Below are 16,611 nucleotides of genomic sequence, written 5' to 3' on the forward strand. Positions count from 1 at the left end.
TCCTTACCCTAACATTCTGGTCTCTACTTGTGTGATCAAATGGAAAAACATAAGCTTTGGAGACGAGAGAACTTGGCTTACAGGCAGTCTAGTTTCTAGCTATTTGACTTTGCACAAAACTACTTAAATACTCTGACCCTTGGTTTCTTTGTCTATATAAAACATCTCTTGTAGGGTATCTATGATTAAGTGAAATACTGTTTGCAAAACAAAACAAAACCTGTTGCCATTGAGTCAATTTTGACTCATGTTGACCCTATAGGACAGAGTAGAAATGCCCCACAGGGTTTCCAAGGAGTGGCTGGTGAATTTGAACTGCCAACCTTTTGGTTAGCAGCTGGGTTCTTAACCACTGTGCCACCAGGGCTCTAGTGTTTGCAAAGGGCCCACCAAATAGTAGGTCTTCAATAAACGGAAATTCCTTCTCTTCCTATTTTGGAAAGGCTCTTGTTCTACCTAAGCAGTTTTCTTTCATTTTATCTCTAAGGATTTTCCTGATACCTCAAAACCCTACAGTCCAATAGCCCAAGGCCAAGAACACTCTTATCTAGTTGTAGGCCACACTGATGTTTGTCCAACTAATATCTATTTCCCCTTTCCTGACAATCATGGTTTTATTCAGGTATGATTCCAGATCCAATAGGGGATCCTGATTAGTTTAAGCCAACCAATACATGGAATTTCCCTGTTGACTTTTATTGATCTGGGAGGATGTGGGATGTGGCATTAGTTGGCCCAATTAGATCAAAGGGGAGGATATAGCTCTGATTGCCACTAGCAGCCATCTATGGCCCCACAACCACCCGGCCTTAAAAGAGAAGCCAGCAGCAAAGGTGGCAGAATGAACTGTGGACTGAAGGTTGAACCTTGATATCATCATTGAGCTGTGGATTGTAAAGTGCCTGGAATCACTCTGAGGATTTGTGAAACAATTCCCTTATTGTTAAACCAGTTTGAGTCCATTTTACTATTACTTAATAGCCAAAGCTTTCTAAATGATTCAATAGTAAATCTTGTTAAAGCTACCAAAAAAAAAACCATGTTTTCTGACACCTATTTTCATCTGCTCTATCTGTGAAGTCAAACATTATTTTTTTATGTTTTTTGTTCAACATGGCCTGCTTAAATTATTCATTAATGGACTGTTAAAGCTACTTTTACCTTTTGTTAAGATTAGGCATTCCGAGCACATTCTTCTCAGCCAGCACCTCATCTAGCTTCTCCATAGCCCATGTGGACTGGATGGTAAATGCCATCTTTCCTACAAGCCTAACACATCTTCCTCTGACAAGAAAAGTAGAGGTGTTTTGTTTTGTTTGAAAACCACTAATATGGGGGCTGTCCACAAAGTTGCTGCTTACTTGGTGAATGTCTCCAACCCTCAACTCATCTGCAGACAGAAATAACTGGACCCAGGTCTAGATACAAACTTTAGCTACTCTGAGTTTTCTTGGTGCTCTGTTATTCAGATGGCTGTGTCTTTGACAATCCTATAGCTAAGAGTTTTGAAAAAGAAAATATTTCAAGCACATTAAGTGATATCAAGATGGTAATCAGAGAAACTGTGAGCAGGGTAAGGGATTATATGAGAACTCTGTACTTTCTAAGCAATATTCCTGTAAACATAACACTGCTCTAAAAAAGAAAGTATATTAAGAAAAGCAAAAAGAAAGAAAAAGGCAAGAATTTAACAGCCACCTCTAATAATTTAATCATTTGAAACTGCAGCATATAAACTGACTTCAGAATATGGAAAGCTCAACTACAGAAATTCAATACACACTGGGAAATGCAATGTGCAAAGCTATTCAACATTAACAGATTTAAGTGTTCAAACTATGAATAAAATACAAAAGGATTCAAATATTTCTATCGAAGTTTAATTTTACATTTTGATTAAACTGAAGAATGCTACATTAGTTGTAAGTAAGTATACTTAGCCTCAAGTTTATACATTCTGTGTAGTTAGTAATGTACAGAATATCCCAACTTCCCTTGAAAAACAGTATCATATCTAAAACTTTGATGAACACAGAATTTTTAAATATTACATGACAATATATAACTGGGTTGAACAGAAGTGAACACAAATCCATATTCCTGAAATTCTCAGTATTTCTAAGACTATATCACAGCATTGATAATATGAAGAAAAAAATCTGGATTTACTTTTAAATTCAAAATTCTTCTGGTTGTTCTCCACTGAGGGGCCTTAGAGGTGAAAAGGCAATCAGGTTACCACCAAAGGAAATGTGTCTGGCATGTTCTTGATGTCTCCCCTCCATCTGAGCAAATGGATTACTGCCATTTAAACCTGGCTAGAGTAAGCGAGATCATTAAAGTAACCATTAAGAGTTTCACCAATTAAGTCTTTAGCACTGTTAGTTGCTAGTGGATTCATTAACAAATAAAATTTTTTTCTCTATAATAATAAAATGTAACATGAATTATTAATAGAGCCATTAAAAACATGATTATGCTACTTTGTAAGAGATCTAATTTTAAATATACAGTTTTTTTTAATTGAAAAGGTATATTAGGAATACATGCTTAAAAAGAGGCGATTAGTAATACATAAGTGGACTTAAGCAGCATATGCAGACTCCACAAACTGTGATCCATATAACAGCACTTAATAGTCATTTTACTAGAGTGTGATCCTGCTGGGGTCCTTTTCTTTCTTCCCCCCTCAAGCCCTCCTTCAGGTTCATATGATGCTACTAGGCAAGTAATAATTTGGGCCTAAAATAGACAAGTGGACCTATATAAAGGTATATATCAATTTATGGGCATGGGGAAGAAATCACAGGGAGAAAAACTATATGGGTACTAAGATTTATCAGGTCCCTGGGTGGCACAAATGGTTAAGCACTGGACCACTAGCTGGAAGATTGGTGGTTTGAAGCCACCCAGAGGTGCCTCGGAAAACGGGCCCGGAGATCTGCTTCCAAAAGGTCACAGCCTTGAAAACTCTATGAAACAGCTGCACTCTGCACACATGGGGTTGCCATGAGTCAGAGCTGACTCAATGGCAACCAACAATAGCAACAACAAAGGTTGATCAATGAGATAATGTATAACTGTGAAGTGCTTTACAACATATTACTAATAAATCAAAACCAGAATATTATAATTCATTAATTTCCAGGGTCATATATTATCAGAACCGATCATTAACAGTCCAGATCTGGGATCAGGATTAAATCAGGTTTACATAAACTAGCTTTAAATGGAAGTCTCTGGCCCTCTAGGTCTCAGCCTATAATTAAGGAGTTAAGACCAAGGAAAGAAGAGTATGCAGGTCACAGCAACCCACTTCATTCTGCTTCTGAGATACAGGGTAGCCCAGGAGCCTGATCACAAAGAAGCCAGCTTGGAAAGATAATGAAAGCCAAGATATACAGGGGTGCTTAGAGAATTAGTAGCCTAAGGTAGCCACGCATTTGCCAGGGCTCCTGAGGTTGACAAAAATTGTTGCTATTTGAACCTACACTTGCCTTAATGAAAATCTTATATTCTGGGGTCAGAAGTTAGCACACCAAAGCCATCTTATGACCCACTTTAGCAGTTGCCTCTGGAAAATGTAAAAGTGAGGCTTTAAACCAGAGTTGTCAATCCTGGCTGCATATTAGGATCATTCAATGAAAAAAAAAACAATACTAGGGTCCTATTCCAGATCATTGAAATAAAAATCTCTGGGGATGAGGCTGAAAAATCAATGCTATAAACACTGAATACGCAAGTGAGCACTGTTTCACCTATGCCAGTCACACAGCCTGCATCCATGCATATGAATCAGGCAGCTCTGCTTAATAAAGAATTTATAGTTAAAAAGGGAAACAGATTCCTGAAATTATAATACATTCATATTATACTCTCTAATAAGAGATGAAATGTGTATACTGCCAGCATTGCACATGTGCATATATATACATTAACATGGGAGAGGTGAGAACCAGAAAGGCTTCACGAGAGGGCTAATGTTTGTGCTAGATTTAGAGGCAAAAGGCCACCAAAAGTTAAGGCTGGGGAAGGCTTCCAAATAAAAAAGCAGGGCATAAATATAATAATCTAAAAGAATTAGAACTAAAATAACCGATGATGACTGAAGGTGGGATAGACATTATCTCCCCAGTTGTAGGTTTCAGAAGGGCAAAAACCTTACCGTATATTTTTCTTGCATCACTTATAAATACCCAGCATAATCCAAGCCACATATTAGATACTGAAGTAGTCGACCAACTTGTCATGAAAAATTTGATACATAAATCATATACGGAAATGAATCTTCAGGGTTCAGTACTAAACCATGATTTTTTTTTTTATTGTTGTGCTTTAAGTGAAACTTTACAATTCAAGTTAGTCTCTCATACAAAAATTTATACATAAACATAGTTTTGTGACCCTACTTGCTCTCCCTATACTGTGACAGCACACTCTTCCTCTCCACCCTGGATTTCCCATGTCCATTCAACCAGCTCCTGACACTCTCTGCCTTCTCATCTAGCCTCCAGACAGGAGCTGCCCATTTAGTCTCATGTATCTACTTGAGCTAAGAATAAGAAGCACACTCTTCATGAGTATCGATTTACGTCCCATAGTCCAGTCTAATCTTTGTCTGAAGAGTTGGCCTTGGGAACGTTAAACCATGATATTTTAAAGTATATAAACATGGGAAGTGTTTTCTTCTCTTGAGAAAAATGAATAACAAATAGATATCAAAGCAAGCAAAATAATGATATAAATTTTAAACTTTGTACACAAATGTAAAAGTGAGTAATATTAATTTTATAAAAGAAACCTAGAATAAAAAAACTTATTAGGAAACTTACTGAATCAAGAAGATGGCATTCAGTTGTGAGGCTTTTATTATCAAACAGTACTGAAAAACAACAAAGAAAAAATTTTTTAACTTTTTAAAGAATATTTTTTCAAATAGTACTGAAAAACAAAGAAAATAATTTTTAACTTTTTAAAGAATATTTTTACAATCAAAGGTTGCTAGAAATGAATATAGCCTTAAACAATTGTAAGTTTCCACATACCAAACGCTAAGACAAAAATATAAGTCATTTTATGCAATAAAGGAGCCCTGGTGGCACAGTGGTTAAGTGCTCGGCTACTAACTGAAAGGTCGTGGTTTGAACCCACCTGCTGCTTCTAGAGAGAAAGATGTGACAGTCAGCTTCTGTAAAGACTTACAGCCTTGAACACCCTACGGGGCAGGTCTACTCTGTTCTACAGGGTCGCTGTGAGTCAGAATCAACTTGACGGCCATCTTTTTCTTAATGCTATAACATTTTTTTAAATGTAGTTAAATTTTTTTTTTTACTAATTCTTACCTTTAATCCCAGTATAAAAAGAGTATTCTGTAAACCAATCTCATACTTACAATGTTAGGTACCTAAAAAATGTTGGATGAAAAATACAGTTGAAGGGCAGGCATTATATGTCTGGCCAAGATTATATTGTTTTCTTTTGCCTTAGGCCCCAGAGACCAGCACCACAGAATAGCAGATGAAACTGTCCACAAAAACACAAGAGCCGTTTCCTACTGCAGAACAATCATAACACAGACAGTAGGAATAGACACTAGGGAAGAAAAATAGGGCATTTTGAAGAGAGGATTGGGGGTGTGTATTGAAAAAAACTAAACAACCTTTAAGGAATTTTTCTGAGTCTTGGCAAACAGTGAGGGATCCCAAATACTTAGGCCTAATTGTAAAATGCGTCCCTGGGTGGTACAAATGGTTAAGTACTCAACTACTAGCCAAAAGATTGGAGGTTTGAACCCACCCAGAGGAGCCTTGGAAGACAGGCTTGGCGATCTGTTTCAGCCGCACACATGGGGTTAACCATGAGCAGGAATCAACCTGACAGCAACTCACAACAACAAATGTAAACTGCTCCTTACACCCAACTTGGGTTAATATGTGTTGATTTCCATTAGTTTTCCCTCAAGGGGATTAGGGTAGAGTGTGGAATGCTACCACACAAACCAACTCATAAGCTATTTACTGTGGATGTCCAATTCTTCAAACTTTATCCTTACAAACTGGTACTCTGAAGTACTTAGAATGATCTATAGTTTAAATTCATTTATTAAACAAAGCTGCATTTAAATATATTACAAAGACCCCACCTGATTGACACAAAGAAATTTTAGTTTCTTCCTCCTGTGAGATGTTATTTTGTGATGGTATGTGTTTTTCAGGGCTACTCATCAAAACATCTTGTGCTATAATGGGAGATTTCAGTTCCATTCCTTCCATAACATCTGACATGTCTTCCATTTTTTTAGTATTATCTGCTACTTCACCAGCAAGTAGAAGCAAATTCATTCTTTCACTGGGTAAACAATCCATCTCAAAGTTTATCTTATTTGCATCCTAAAGGTAAAGATTAGTATTATATTTAATTATCAAAATTGCAACAAACAGAAAAAGCTTCATTGCTGTTAAAAATAAAAAAAAGAAGGATGACATTATAAATACAGGCTAGAGAACACTGTAAATCCTATCTTGTTTCCTGAACAATTAATTCAAATAATGTGAAAGAAATAGTATGATTGAAAGAAAGTTTCTCAGCCAGTATCTATACTCCAGTTCAGAGTCTGGCAAACATTTTCTGTGAAAGGTCATATATAATAAGTATTTTAGGCTTTCTGAGCGATAGGGTCTTTGTCATCCCTACTCAGCTCTGCCACTGTATCTCAAAAGCAGCCAGAGATAATATGTAAACATATAAGCATGGCTGTGTTCTAATAAAACTTTATTTACAAAAATAGGGGCTGTAGCTTGTCTATCTCTGCTCTAGTTCACTGGCTCCATATTCATCCTGATGTTAGGCAAAGAATAAAAGATGGTGCTATCGTTTTAAACAAGCCAAAGACCTTCGTAATAAGAACTGTCATTCTCCGATGGAAATGCTGGGGGTGGTTTATGGAGTTACCATATATACTGAAATAAACAGATAACATAGAGGGTTATCAACTGCCCTGGAGTAGGACTTACATGATTTACTTCAACTAAATCCTGTAATCCGGGACACTGGGCATCTTCTACCATGCTGTTCCTTAACAAGAAAAAAGCAGCATTATACTCACATACTGAACATACTGCTATCTTCGACTTGTGTCTTGAGTCAAACCTTTAAGCAATTAGTTTAGGGAATGGATCAAAGATGGAATCTGGTTCAAGATCAAGCCTGATCCAAAAAGATATGTCTTGGACTATGGCCTTACAAAATAAATGCAATCTTCTACAGAAAGTTCATAAGCCTGTTCCCATGCTGATTAGTCACTTATATAGATCCACCAACAGTACTTTGAAATCTTAGCCAAATTCAAAGTCACACACTAGGGAAAGGTCAGAATGCAGTTGACTTCAGTGGGCGGTATAAGCAAGAACTCAATTATTTTGTAAATGGAGCTTGCTACATTTATTTGCTGGTTATAGCACAATATGTTCTAACCCTGAGGTTCTTAACTCACATTCTACTGGAAATATCTGTCTCAATCTCTTCCAAGTTTTTTTTTTTAATTTACTCTATTTTTCTAGCTTTTTTTCAGTTTTACTTTGCCTTCATTGCACAAAGTTGTTTATTTGTAAGATGTTCTCTTTCAGGATTACTTTTGGGAATTACATAAAAAAATTTTTTTTACAGAGTACTTTTAATATTATCACTCAAATCCAATTGTGGATCTTCTTAGTACAAGATAATAAACTAAAGAACATACAAAGTAAAGCAACTTGCATTTAAGAAATGACAATAAATTGGTATTTTATAATCCGTAAGTTTCCAGAATACCTAAAATATTTTAGTCCCTTGTGGCTAATATACCTTGGTAATTATTAAAAATTAATAGGGTATTCTTTATTTTTTTTGACAGCCTTGTTTCTGCTATGGCTGAGGATTCAATACTGTCCCATCTCTAAATTTATAATAGGTCTAACAGGCCTCTCTGGGCTCTAGACTATACTTTTATTTCCCACTTACTTTCTAGTATCTCTTTCTTATCTTATTTTCAGTGCATTTATTTTCCATGAACAGAGGCTATATCGGTAATTCTGATGTGTTTGTGTGGAGGCAGTACTGTGTAGTAGAAAGAATGTAGGCAGTATCCAGTTTCACCAATTACAAGCTCTGTTTCTGTAAAACTCACAGCCAAGAAAACCCTATGGAGCTCAGTTCTACTCTGTAACACATGGAGTCACTATGAGTTGGAATTGACTCGATGGCAACAGGCTTGGTTTTTTTTTTTTTTTTGATTTGGTGTAAGTTATTAACTTTAAACCTCAGTTTTCTCACTTGAAAAATGGGGAACTAATACCTACCCCACAGAGTTGTTATATGGATTAAAGGAAATGACACGTTAAGGACCCAGAACCATGTCTAGCCCGTGATAGTTATTCAGCTCACGTTAGGTGCCCTTTCTCTGTGCTCTGCCATCTGTCAAGACCCCATTCTTCAGGTACTTTCTATAAAGGCTGGCCCAAGACCCTGTAAGGGAGGCATCAGCATTGCTGTTTTATAGATGGTGAAACTGAAGATCTGTTATGGATTAGATTGTGTCCCCCCTAAAATATGTGTTGTAAATCCTAACCTCTATGCCTGTGGTTATAATTCCATTTGGGAATGGGTTATCTTTGTTGTGTTAATAAGGCAGGACTAGTGGAGGGTGTGTCTTCAGTCAACTTCTTTTGAGATACAAAAGAGATTTAAAAAGCAAGCGAGGAAGCAGAGCTGGGGGAAGATAGATGCCATGCTACATGAAGATCATCAGGAGCCCAGAACAAGGACCTTCCCCTAAAACTGAAAGAGAAAGCCTTCCCCTAGAACCGGCACCCTGAATTTGGACTTCTAGTCTCCTAAACTGTGAGAAAATAAATTTCATTTTGTTAAAGCCACCCACTTGTGGTATTCCTGTTATAGCAGCACTAGGTAACTAAGACAGAAGCTAAGAAAATTAATTAACTCGCCCCAAAGTTTCATAGCTAGTAAGTTATTGAGCTGTTTTTTAGCTCAGATTTGTCAAGCACCAAAGATACTGTCTATTTAATACCAAAGAACACCATATTGCTTCTTCTCCTCTTAGTTCTGCAGAATTTACTTTGTCCATCTAAATATAACCATTTACCAACCTGTAATAGTCTCAGTTTCCTTATTTATAAAGTGAAAGTGTTGCCTATACATTACAGTCATTGTGAAATTTAATTAAAAAATATGTCTGTATTGCATGATCCCACTTACATAAAATATCTATAATGGGCAAATGCATAGAGACCAAAGTTTATTAGTGGAGACCAGGGGCAGGTAGGAGGAGAAAATGGGGAGTTGATTGCTTAAGGAACATCAGTTTCTGTTAAGGGTGATGAAAATTATTTGGAAATGGATAGTGGTGATGGTTATACAACCTGATGAATGTAATTAATGTCAATGAATTGTACACACAAAAATGGTTGAAATGGCAAATGTTTTGTTATATATATTTTACCACAATAAAAAAAAATTTATATACACATACATATACCTGGCACATTTTACCAGCTTAACAATCTGAAATGGTATTTAAGGTCAGCATACAGTTAAACTCTTAGCATGTTAAATAAATACCTGTTTTCAGGAATAATTGGAAGCAAAGTCTTATCAACAATGTGTTCACTTTTGATGCTCTGAGGATCAGGATTCTCTGGTGTCATAGTTTGTCTTAGAAGGTTCATCTCAGCCCTGCTCTGAAACACAGCTTTGCCAACAGACTTAGGTGTTCTAGGTCTTTGAGAAAGACGTTCAGAAGAGATAGAAAGTCCTAGAAGATGAGAGAAATCACTTCAACATCAAAATAGTTCTTTCGTTCAATTTTCATTTTAACTAGAAAAACAGTACAAAGAGAAATTTGGAAGCTGTAATGTAGATGGGTGAGTGTTATAATACTTAGCAGACCCAAGAAAATGAATCCTAAGCCACTAGTGAAGAAAGATGAGAATAAACCCAATTATATCAGAGAACTCCAAAACGAATTGGTGGGTGGTCCCAAGTATCTCTGAAAGTGGGGCTAAAAACAGGAGGATTGTTTCAAAGTCAGTTTAGAGGACAATTAGAGCCCCAGAGTCCCTTCCTTATTCCGCACAGCAGGGCAACTGTCCACAACAGCCATCTACCTCCTCCTCCTCCTCAACCACCACCACCGCCCATCACTGATCAGAAAACTAGGTTTACTTCCTAAAAAAAGGTACAATAGAGGGTCTCTGGGGATACCAGCTACAGTTGATAGGAGTATTATATGGAAAATAAGGGGATTAAGTAAACATGTACAAACAAACTGTTGAGACATTCAGCTTTCTTTTCCTGCAAGGCTCCGGAAAGGCTGGCAGCCAGTATTATACCCTTCAGGCAGCAGATTGGAAGAATCTTCTCTGCGGAATCTGACTAGTACATGAAAAAATATTTAAATACAGTGATATGTAAGTTCCCAGTATAATGGCCCAGCCAAATCAGTCTACAGCAAAGACCCTACTTATGTGAACAGAGTTTCTAGTCAGCTTTTTAGTGATTCACTCTTAACAAGAAGCAGGCAGTGAAGAATCACAAAAAAAAAAAAAAAAAAAAGATCACAGAGGAGAGCCTCTAATATGAGAGAGTGACATCAAAAACAATCAGATGAAAGCATCTTGGAACAAATACTGTCTATACAAGAGGAAGCAAACAAAAACTATCATTAAAATGCTCAGGAAGATAACAGTGCACTTATGAAACAAGTACTGAATGCTATAAAAAGGAACATTCAGAGAATGAGAAAAAGCTCTAAGGAATTAAAACCATGATAGCCAACAGAAAAGGTGAGAAAATCTCCCTGGAAGTAGGAGATAACAACAAATACAGAAAAGAATGATAACAATAGAGTCAGTTTACCAGGAGAAAAATAAGTGTTTCTGAAAGAAAGATTGGAGAAAATCAAGGAGGGTAAACAAAGGAGTAATTCAAGGAAATTGCTGCACCTGTTTAGAGTTATGGCAGTACACAACATCAAACACCATTAAGATCTGCAAGTGGTTGCGTCTAGGAAGTGGGAAATGGGATGAGAGAGCTTCCTGGAGGTCTACCATTTTGTAACAAGCCTCAAATAAAGTATGTGCTCGATAACTAATATTCAATATTAAAAGATTAAGTTTTGCCATAAACCTCAATCTTCCCATCCATAGGGCTGAGTTGGGTACATAAAAGTAGAGACAGTGATAAGGTCACAGCTGTGGAAACCAATAGGCTCCCTGGGAAGTAAGTAGTAGCAAGGCGCCATCTTATTAGCAGTGGGGAGATTCCTGGGTATCCAAAGAGCCCAGCTGCTAAGAGTAAATGACGCAAACCAAAATTACACCAGGTGCAACGCCTAAACTGACAGAGAAGCCAGCACATACTCGAGGTGATAAATTTATATTTCAAGGTAAATTACCAGATAGCCGCTTAGTTTATTTTCAGAAAAATTTCTAGTGGACACAAATAATGGAGGAGAAACAGCCCTTCAAGCTAATTGAAACTTGAAGAGGACTTGGCACCATTATCCTTGAAAATAAATATCTAGCACTTAAAGCACTAGTAGAAATTTGACTAAGATTTAAGGCACAGAGTACTTCAACTATGACCTGTTATTCTATGGTTTATAAGTAAATCATCTGAATCTAGATATAAAGATAGTCTATGAAAAATAGCTACTAAAAAATACAATCAGAAGTAGAAAATCGTAAGAATGGTTTCCTGAAGTCTTAAAAACTGGTTTCACTGGAATATTTTAAAATGAGGAAATTAGTACATTCACTACCTTTCCAAAAGATTTCAGCAAAGATTTTAATACAAATGAAAAATTAAACCAAACCCCACTTCCATTAAGCTTCATTCTAAAGCAAAGTTGAGAAGTGTGATAGTTTGACACCCAAGTTTCCTTTTCATTCTAAATCCTCACCCAACTTCTAACTGTGTGACCTGGATAAAATCACTTCACTTCTCATGTTGCTGCCATTTTCCTTACTTTTTGGGGCCCTGTGACCTTCTTCACAGGATTGTGAGATTAGGTGGTAATAAAAGATGTCACATCACTTAGAAAATACAAAAGCAATTTTAGTAGATGTATCACACTTAAAGCAATCTGAACACACCCATCAAAATGTGATTTGTATGTGAGTGAGCACATAGTCCATTTTACAGAAATCACAGAGAGCTGATATCCCTTCATGTAAAACTATTTCTCACCTCTTATACAAGCCCCCGGATACCCTAAGTATTTCTCTTAAATAGTTTCAGCAAGAAAACTAACCTGAGAATGATTTAACTGGACTTTCAATTCTGAAAAATCCAGCATCAAACACTATTTTATCAACTTCCTTTGGTATTACAGAGACTGCTGCCTCAGCATGTTCTTCCTGCTTAATTCTCTCTTTCATTGCATTTTTTATGGCAGCTAGGCGATTTCGGGCCGCGATTCTTCCACCGTCATCCTGTTTTGGTTTACTTGCTATACTTGACACAACTTTTTTCTGCAGAGAAAATTATGACATTTATTAAGGCAGCTCACTACTACCTTATAAAAGAAACAAATAAAGCATATATAAAATATTTCACACATTCACCAAATATTTATCAAGTTCCAAGCATGTGCTAAAAATGCTGGGGATAAAAAGGTAAAAAGACAAGTTCCTGTCCTCAAGGAGTTTACAGCTTAGGGAGGAGCCAGATAAGGACACTAAGTAGGATAAATGTCACGTCAGAGATAAATGCAGAGGGCTGCGGGAGAACACAATGATGGCAGCTAGCTCAATCCTCAGAGGCAACAGGAAAGTCTTATAGGAAGTAGCATCTACGCTGAAATCACAGCTAAAAACCAAAAAAGGCAAACCCATTGCCACTGAGTGGATTCCATCTCAAAGTGACCCTACATGACAGGGAAGAACTGCCCCATAGGGTTTCCAAGGAGCGCCTGGTGGATTCAAACTGCTGACCTCTCAGTAGCAGCCGTAGCTCTTAACCACTATGCCACTAGGGTTTCCGAAATCACAGCTAGCCAGGTTAAAAGATGAGGTGAGGAAATGGGACGGTTGCTGGGCTAGGGAGACAGAACAGCAAGTTTGAAAAGCCAGAAGGAGTTGGTAAGAGAGAAGTAACAGCCCTTGAATGTTACTGTTTTAAGGAGCTACATTTATACAGAAGACACAGGAATAGACAGCTATTGATAATTTTTAAGCAGGACATTAACATCAGATTTGTGTTTTGGAAAGGGACGCTGGTCACAGCCTGGAGAATGGGCTGGGGGGTTACAAACCAGTTAGGAAGGAGACTACTGCAATGATATTGGGAACAGATGATAGACTAAGGAGGAAGAAATAGAAAAAAGTGAACAAATTCAAGAAATATTTAAGAGGTGGAATTGAGAGGACTTGGTGATCTATTGGATGTGTGCATGGCCGAGGTGGCAGAATAGAGGAGGAAAGGACCAAAGAAGATACCCAAGTTTCTAGCTTGGACACCTGGTGGCATGGTAATACCATTCACTGAGAGAGGAAGCGTTGGTGTGGAGATGATTTCAGTTTAGGATATACTGATTTTAAGATATACTAAATTGAGAACAAGGGAGATCATTGCTGATGTCAGATGGATCCTGGCTGAAAGCAGAGAATATCAGAAAGATGTTTACCTGTGTTTTATTGACAATGCAAAGGCATTCGACTGTGTGGATCATAACAAATTATGGATAACATTGCGAAGAATGGGAATTCCAGAACCTGTACATAGACCAAGAGGCAGTCGTTCAAACAGAACAAGGGGATACTGCGTGGTTTAAAGTCAAGAAAGGTGTTCATCAGGGTTGTATCCTTTCACCATACTTATTCAATATGTATGCTGAGCAAATAATCTGCGAAGCTGGACTACAAGAAGAAGAATAGGAAATCAGGATCGGAGGAAGACTCATTAACAACTTGCGATATGCAGATGACACAACTTTTCTTGCTGACAGTGAAGAGGACTTCAAGCACTTACTGGTGAAAATCAAAGACCAGAGCCTTCAGTATGGATTGAACTTCAACGTAAGCAAAAAGCCTCACAACTGGACCAACAAGCAACATCATGATAAACAGAAAATATTGACATTGTCAAGAATTTCATTTTACTTGGACCCACAATCAACACCCATGGAAACAGCAGTTGAGAAATCAAATAATGTACTGCATTGAGCAAATCTGCTGCAAAAGACCTCTTTCAAGTGTTCAAAAGCAAAGATGTCACTTTGAGGACTGAGGTGTGCCTGACCCAAACCATGGTATTTTCACTTGCCTCATACACATGCAAAAGCTAGACAATGAATAAGGAAGACGAAAAAGAATTGATGTCTTTGAATTATGGTGTTGGCAAAGAATTCTGAATATACCATGGATTGCCAGAAAAATGAACAAATCTATCTCGGAAAAAGTACAACCAGAATGTTCCTTGGAAGCGAGGATGGCAAAACTTCGTCTCACGTAATTTGGACATGTTATCAGGAGGGACTAGTTCCTGGAGAAGGACATCATGCTTGGTAAAGTAGAGGGTCAAAAAAAAGAGGAAGATCCTCAATGAGATGGACTGACACAGTGACTGCAACAGTGGGCTCAAGTGTAACAACGGTTATGAGGATGGTGCAGGACCAGGCAGTGTTTCGTTCTATTGTACATAGGGTTGCTACGAGTCAGAACCAACTTGATGGCACCTAACAACAACAACAAATTAAAATATATAGAACTAGAGCTCATTAAAGAGCCCTGGTGGTGCAGTGGTTAAGAGCTCGGCTGCTAACCAAAAGGCCAGCAGTTCAGATCCACCAGTGGCTCCTTGAAAATACTATGTGGCAGTTTCCTATAGGGTTGCTATGAGTCAGAATCAACTTGATGGCAACAGGTTTGGTTTGGTTGTAGTTAGAGCTCATTAACAAGTGTGTTTTGAAATAGAGAACTGGGAATCACCACCCGGGGTAGGGAGGTAAGGCTGCACAAGAATATTGGAAAGAGAGAAGAGAGTTGAGGCAGGACTTATGAATATCACAAACATTTAAGGGATAAGTGGAAAAACAGAAATCTGCAAACAGGACTGAAGAATGGGCAGAAGTAGGAGGAAAATCAGTAGAATATAATTTCAGGGAGGGAGTATGGACCCTTATTAAATACTGCAGAAGGGTTAGGTTTTACAAATAAGTGTTTGATGACTTCAGCAACTAGGTTCAATAACCTTGGTGATAACTGTTCCGGAGGCATAAAGAGGGGGTAAAGTTGAAATGCAACGAGTTGGAGAGATAAATGGGAGAGTTAAACCAAAATAGTAAAGACAGAGTACAGACAACTTTTTCAGGGAGCTTGTTCATGACTGGGAAGAAACAGGTGGAAACAGGGGAGTACAGATAACTGGAAGGAGATGTGTGTGTGTATTTTCTTTAACGTATACAAAGATTAGCCCCTTAATTAAGCATGTTTAAAAATTGATGATAAGGGTGGAATCGAGAAAACAAGGAAATTAATAGAATGGGGTCAATGAAGAGAATTAGGAGGCAGTGATATCAGAGTATAGGTGAAAAAAGATTAGCTTTACTTTGATAATCTTAGCAGTAGCCTATAAAATAAAGTAAGAGGAGAGAGACATCTGGTGATAGGAGGGAGAATTACAAGGCTCTGATATAATGCTGTACTGATAACGCCATTACTTGCATCACTGACAATATTAACGTTTCCTGGATAAGCACTCAACAAGAAATACCCCCAGTAGCTTTAAAATGTTCAAGCATCCTTTACTGTTTAATAGATGTGAAATCCATTCCATCAATTTAGTCACTGTCTTCAGGGTCCCTTCATGAGACTGCTTCATTAGCAAAGTAATTTTGGGGGGAGTTTTAATTTGGATTGTAGAGTATAATAAAATACCAGTCTAGAAAACCTGATTTTATAACCACAAGCATATTTCTAAAATCATATAGAAAAACTGACAATGCTCTAAGGTAGTTTGAGAAGTGTCCACCTGAACCAAAATCTGAGTTGAAAGCACTACTATAAGAAAAACTACAACAACAACAAAAAATTAGAAATGGATAAACACGGAATCTATCATGTTAACAAAGCAAATTTCATGGGGGAAAGCAGTAGGGAATTTTATAAGATAAAGTACAGGAAAGAAGACAGATATTCTAAAGAGCCTTTGCTCATCTTTTCTATTTAAAAATTCTTTCATTTTGAAATATAGCACACCATGAAAAAAAGAAAAAAACCGTTGCTGTTAAATCAATTCTGACTCATAGTGACCCTATAGGACAGAGTAGAACTGCTCCATAAAGTCTCCAAGGAGCAGCTGGTGGATCATACTATAGAGTATATAAAACAGAGGCATAAAGTGAGAATAGCAGCACAATTGGAAGAGCATAGTCGATGTCAATGAACAGTGCATGTAGAAATTTTTGAAATGGTGTATCTCTGGCTATGTATATTTTCACCATAAAAAAGTTCGAGAAGGAAGAGGGTTGACCTGTTGTGGGGTTGTTAACCAATGTCATAAAACAATATGTGTACTACTGTTTCATGAGAAACTATTTGTTCTGTAAGCCTTCAC

At 37.4% G+C, this 16,611-nt stretch overlaps 1 protein-coding gene across 4 annotated transcripts in view; it reads right to left on the reverse strand.

Moving 5' to 3' along the window:
• Nucleotides 1-1,923: 1,923 nt before the first annotated feature.
• DLGAP5 (DLG associated protein 5) overlaps nt 1,924-16,611 on the reverse strand; it is a 40,795-nt gene continuing 26,107 nt past the window's right edge. For 2 of the 4 annotated variants that reach the window (XM_023726211.1, XM_004370886.2), the window contains 6 exons: nt 12,308-12,527; nt 9,616-9,808; nt 7,014-7,074; nt 6,143-6,389; nt 4,833-4,882; nt 1,929-2,318 (listed from right to left, as the gene is read on the reverse strand). In XM_023726211.1, coding sequence (XP_023581979.1) covers nt 2,178-2,318; nt 4,833-4,882; nt 6,143-6,389; nt 7,014-7,074; nt 9,616-9,808; nt 12,308-12,527 — 912 coding nt within the window. In that variant the 3' untranslated portion in view covers nt 1,929-2,177. Of the gene's footprint in view, nt 2,319-4,832; nt 4,883-6,142; nt 6,390-7,013; nt 7,075-9,615; nt 9,809-12,307; nt 12,528-16,611 lie in introns of all 4 variants that reach the window. The other 2 variants (XM_023726213.1, XM_023726214.1) reach the window with 2 other exon arrangements.

The sequence above is a fragment of the Trichechus manatus genome, unplaced genomic scaffold (genome assembly GCF_000243295.1).
Source record: "Trichechus manatus latirostris isolate Lorelei unplaced genomic scaffold, TriManLat1.0 scaffold00010, whole genome shotgun sequence".
NCBI lineage: Eukaryota > Metazoa > Chordata > Mammalia > Sirenia > Trichechidae > Trichechus > Trichechus manatus.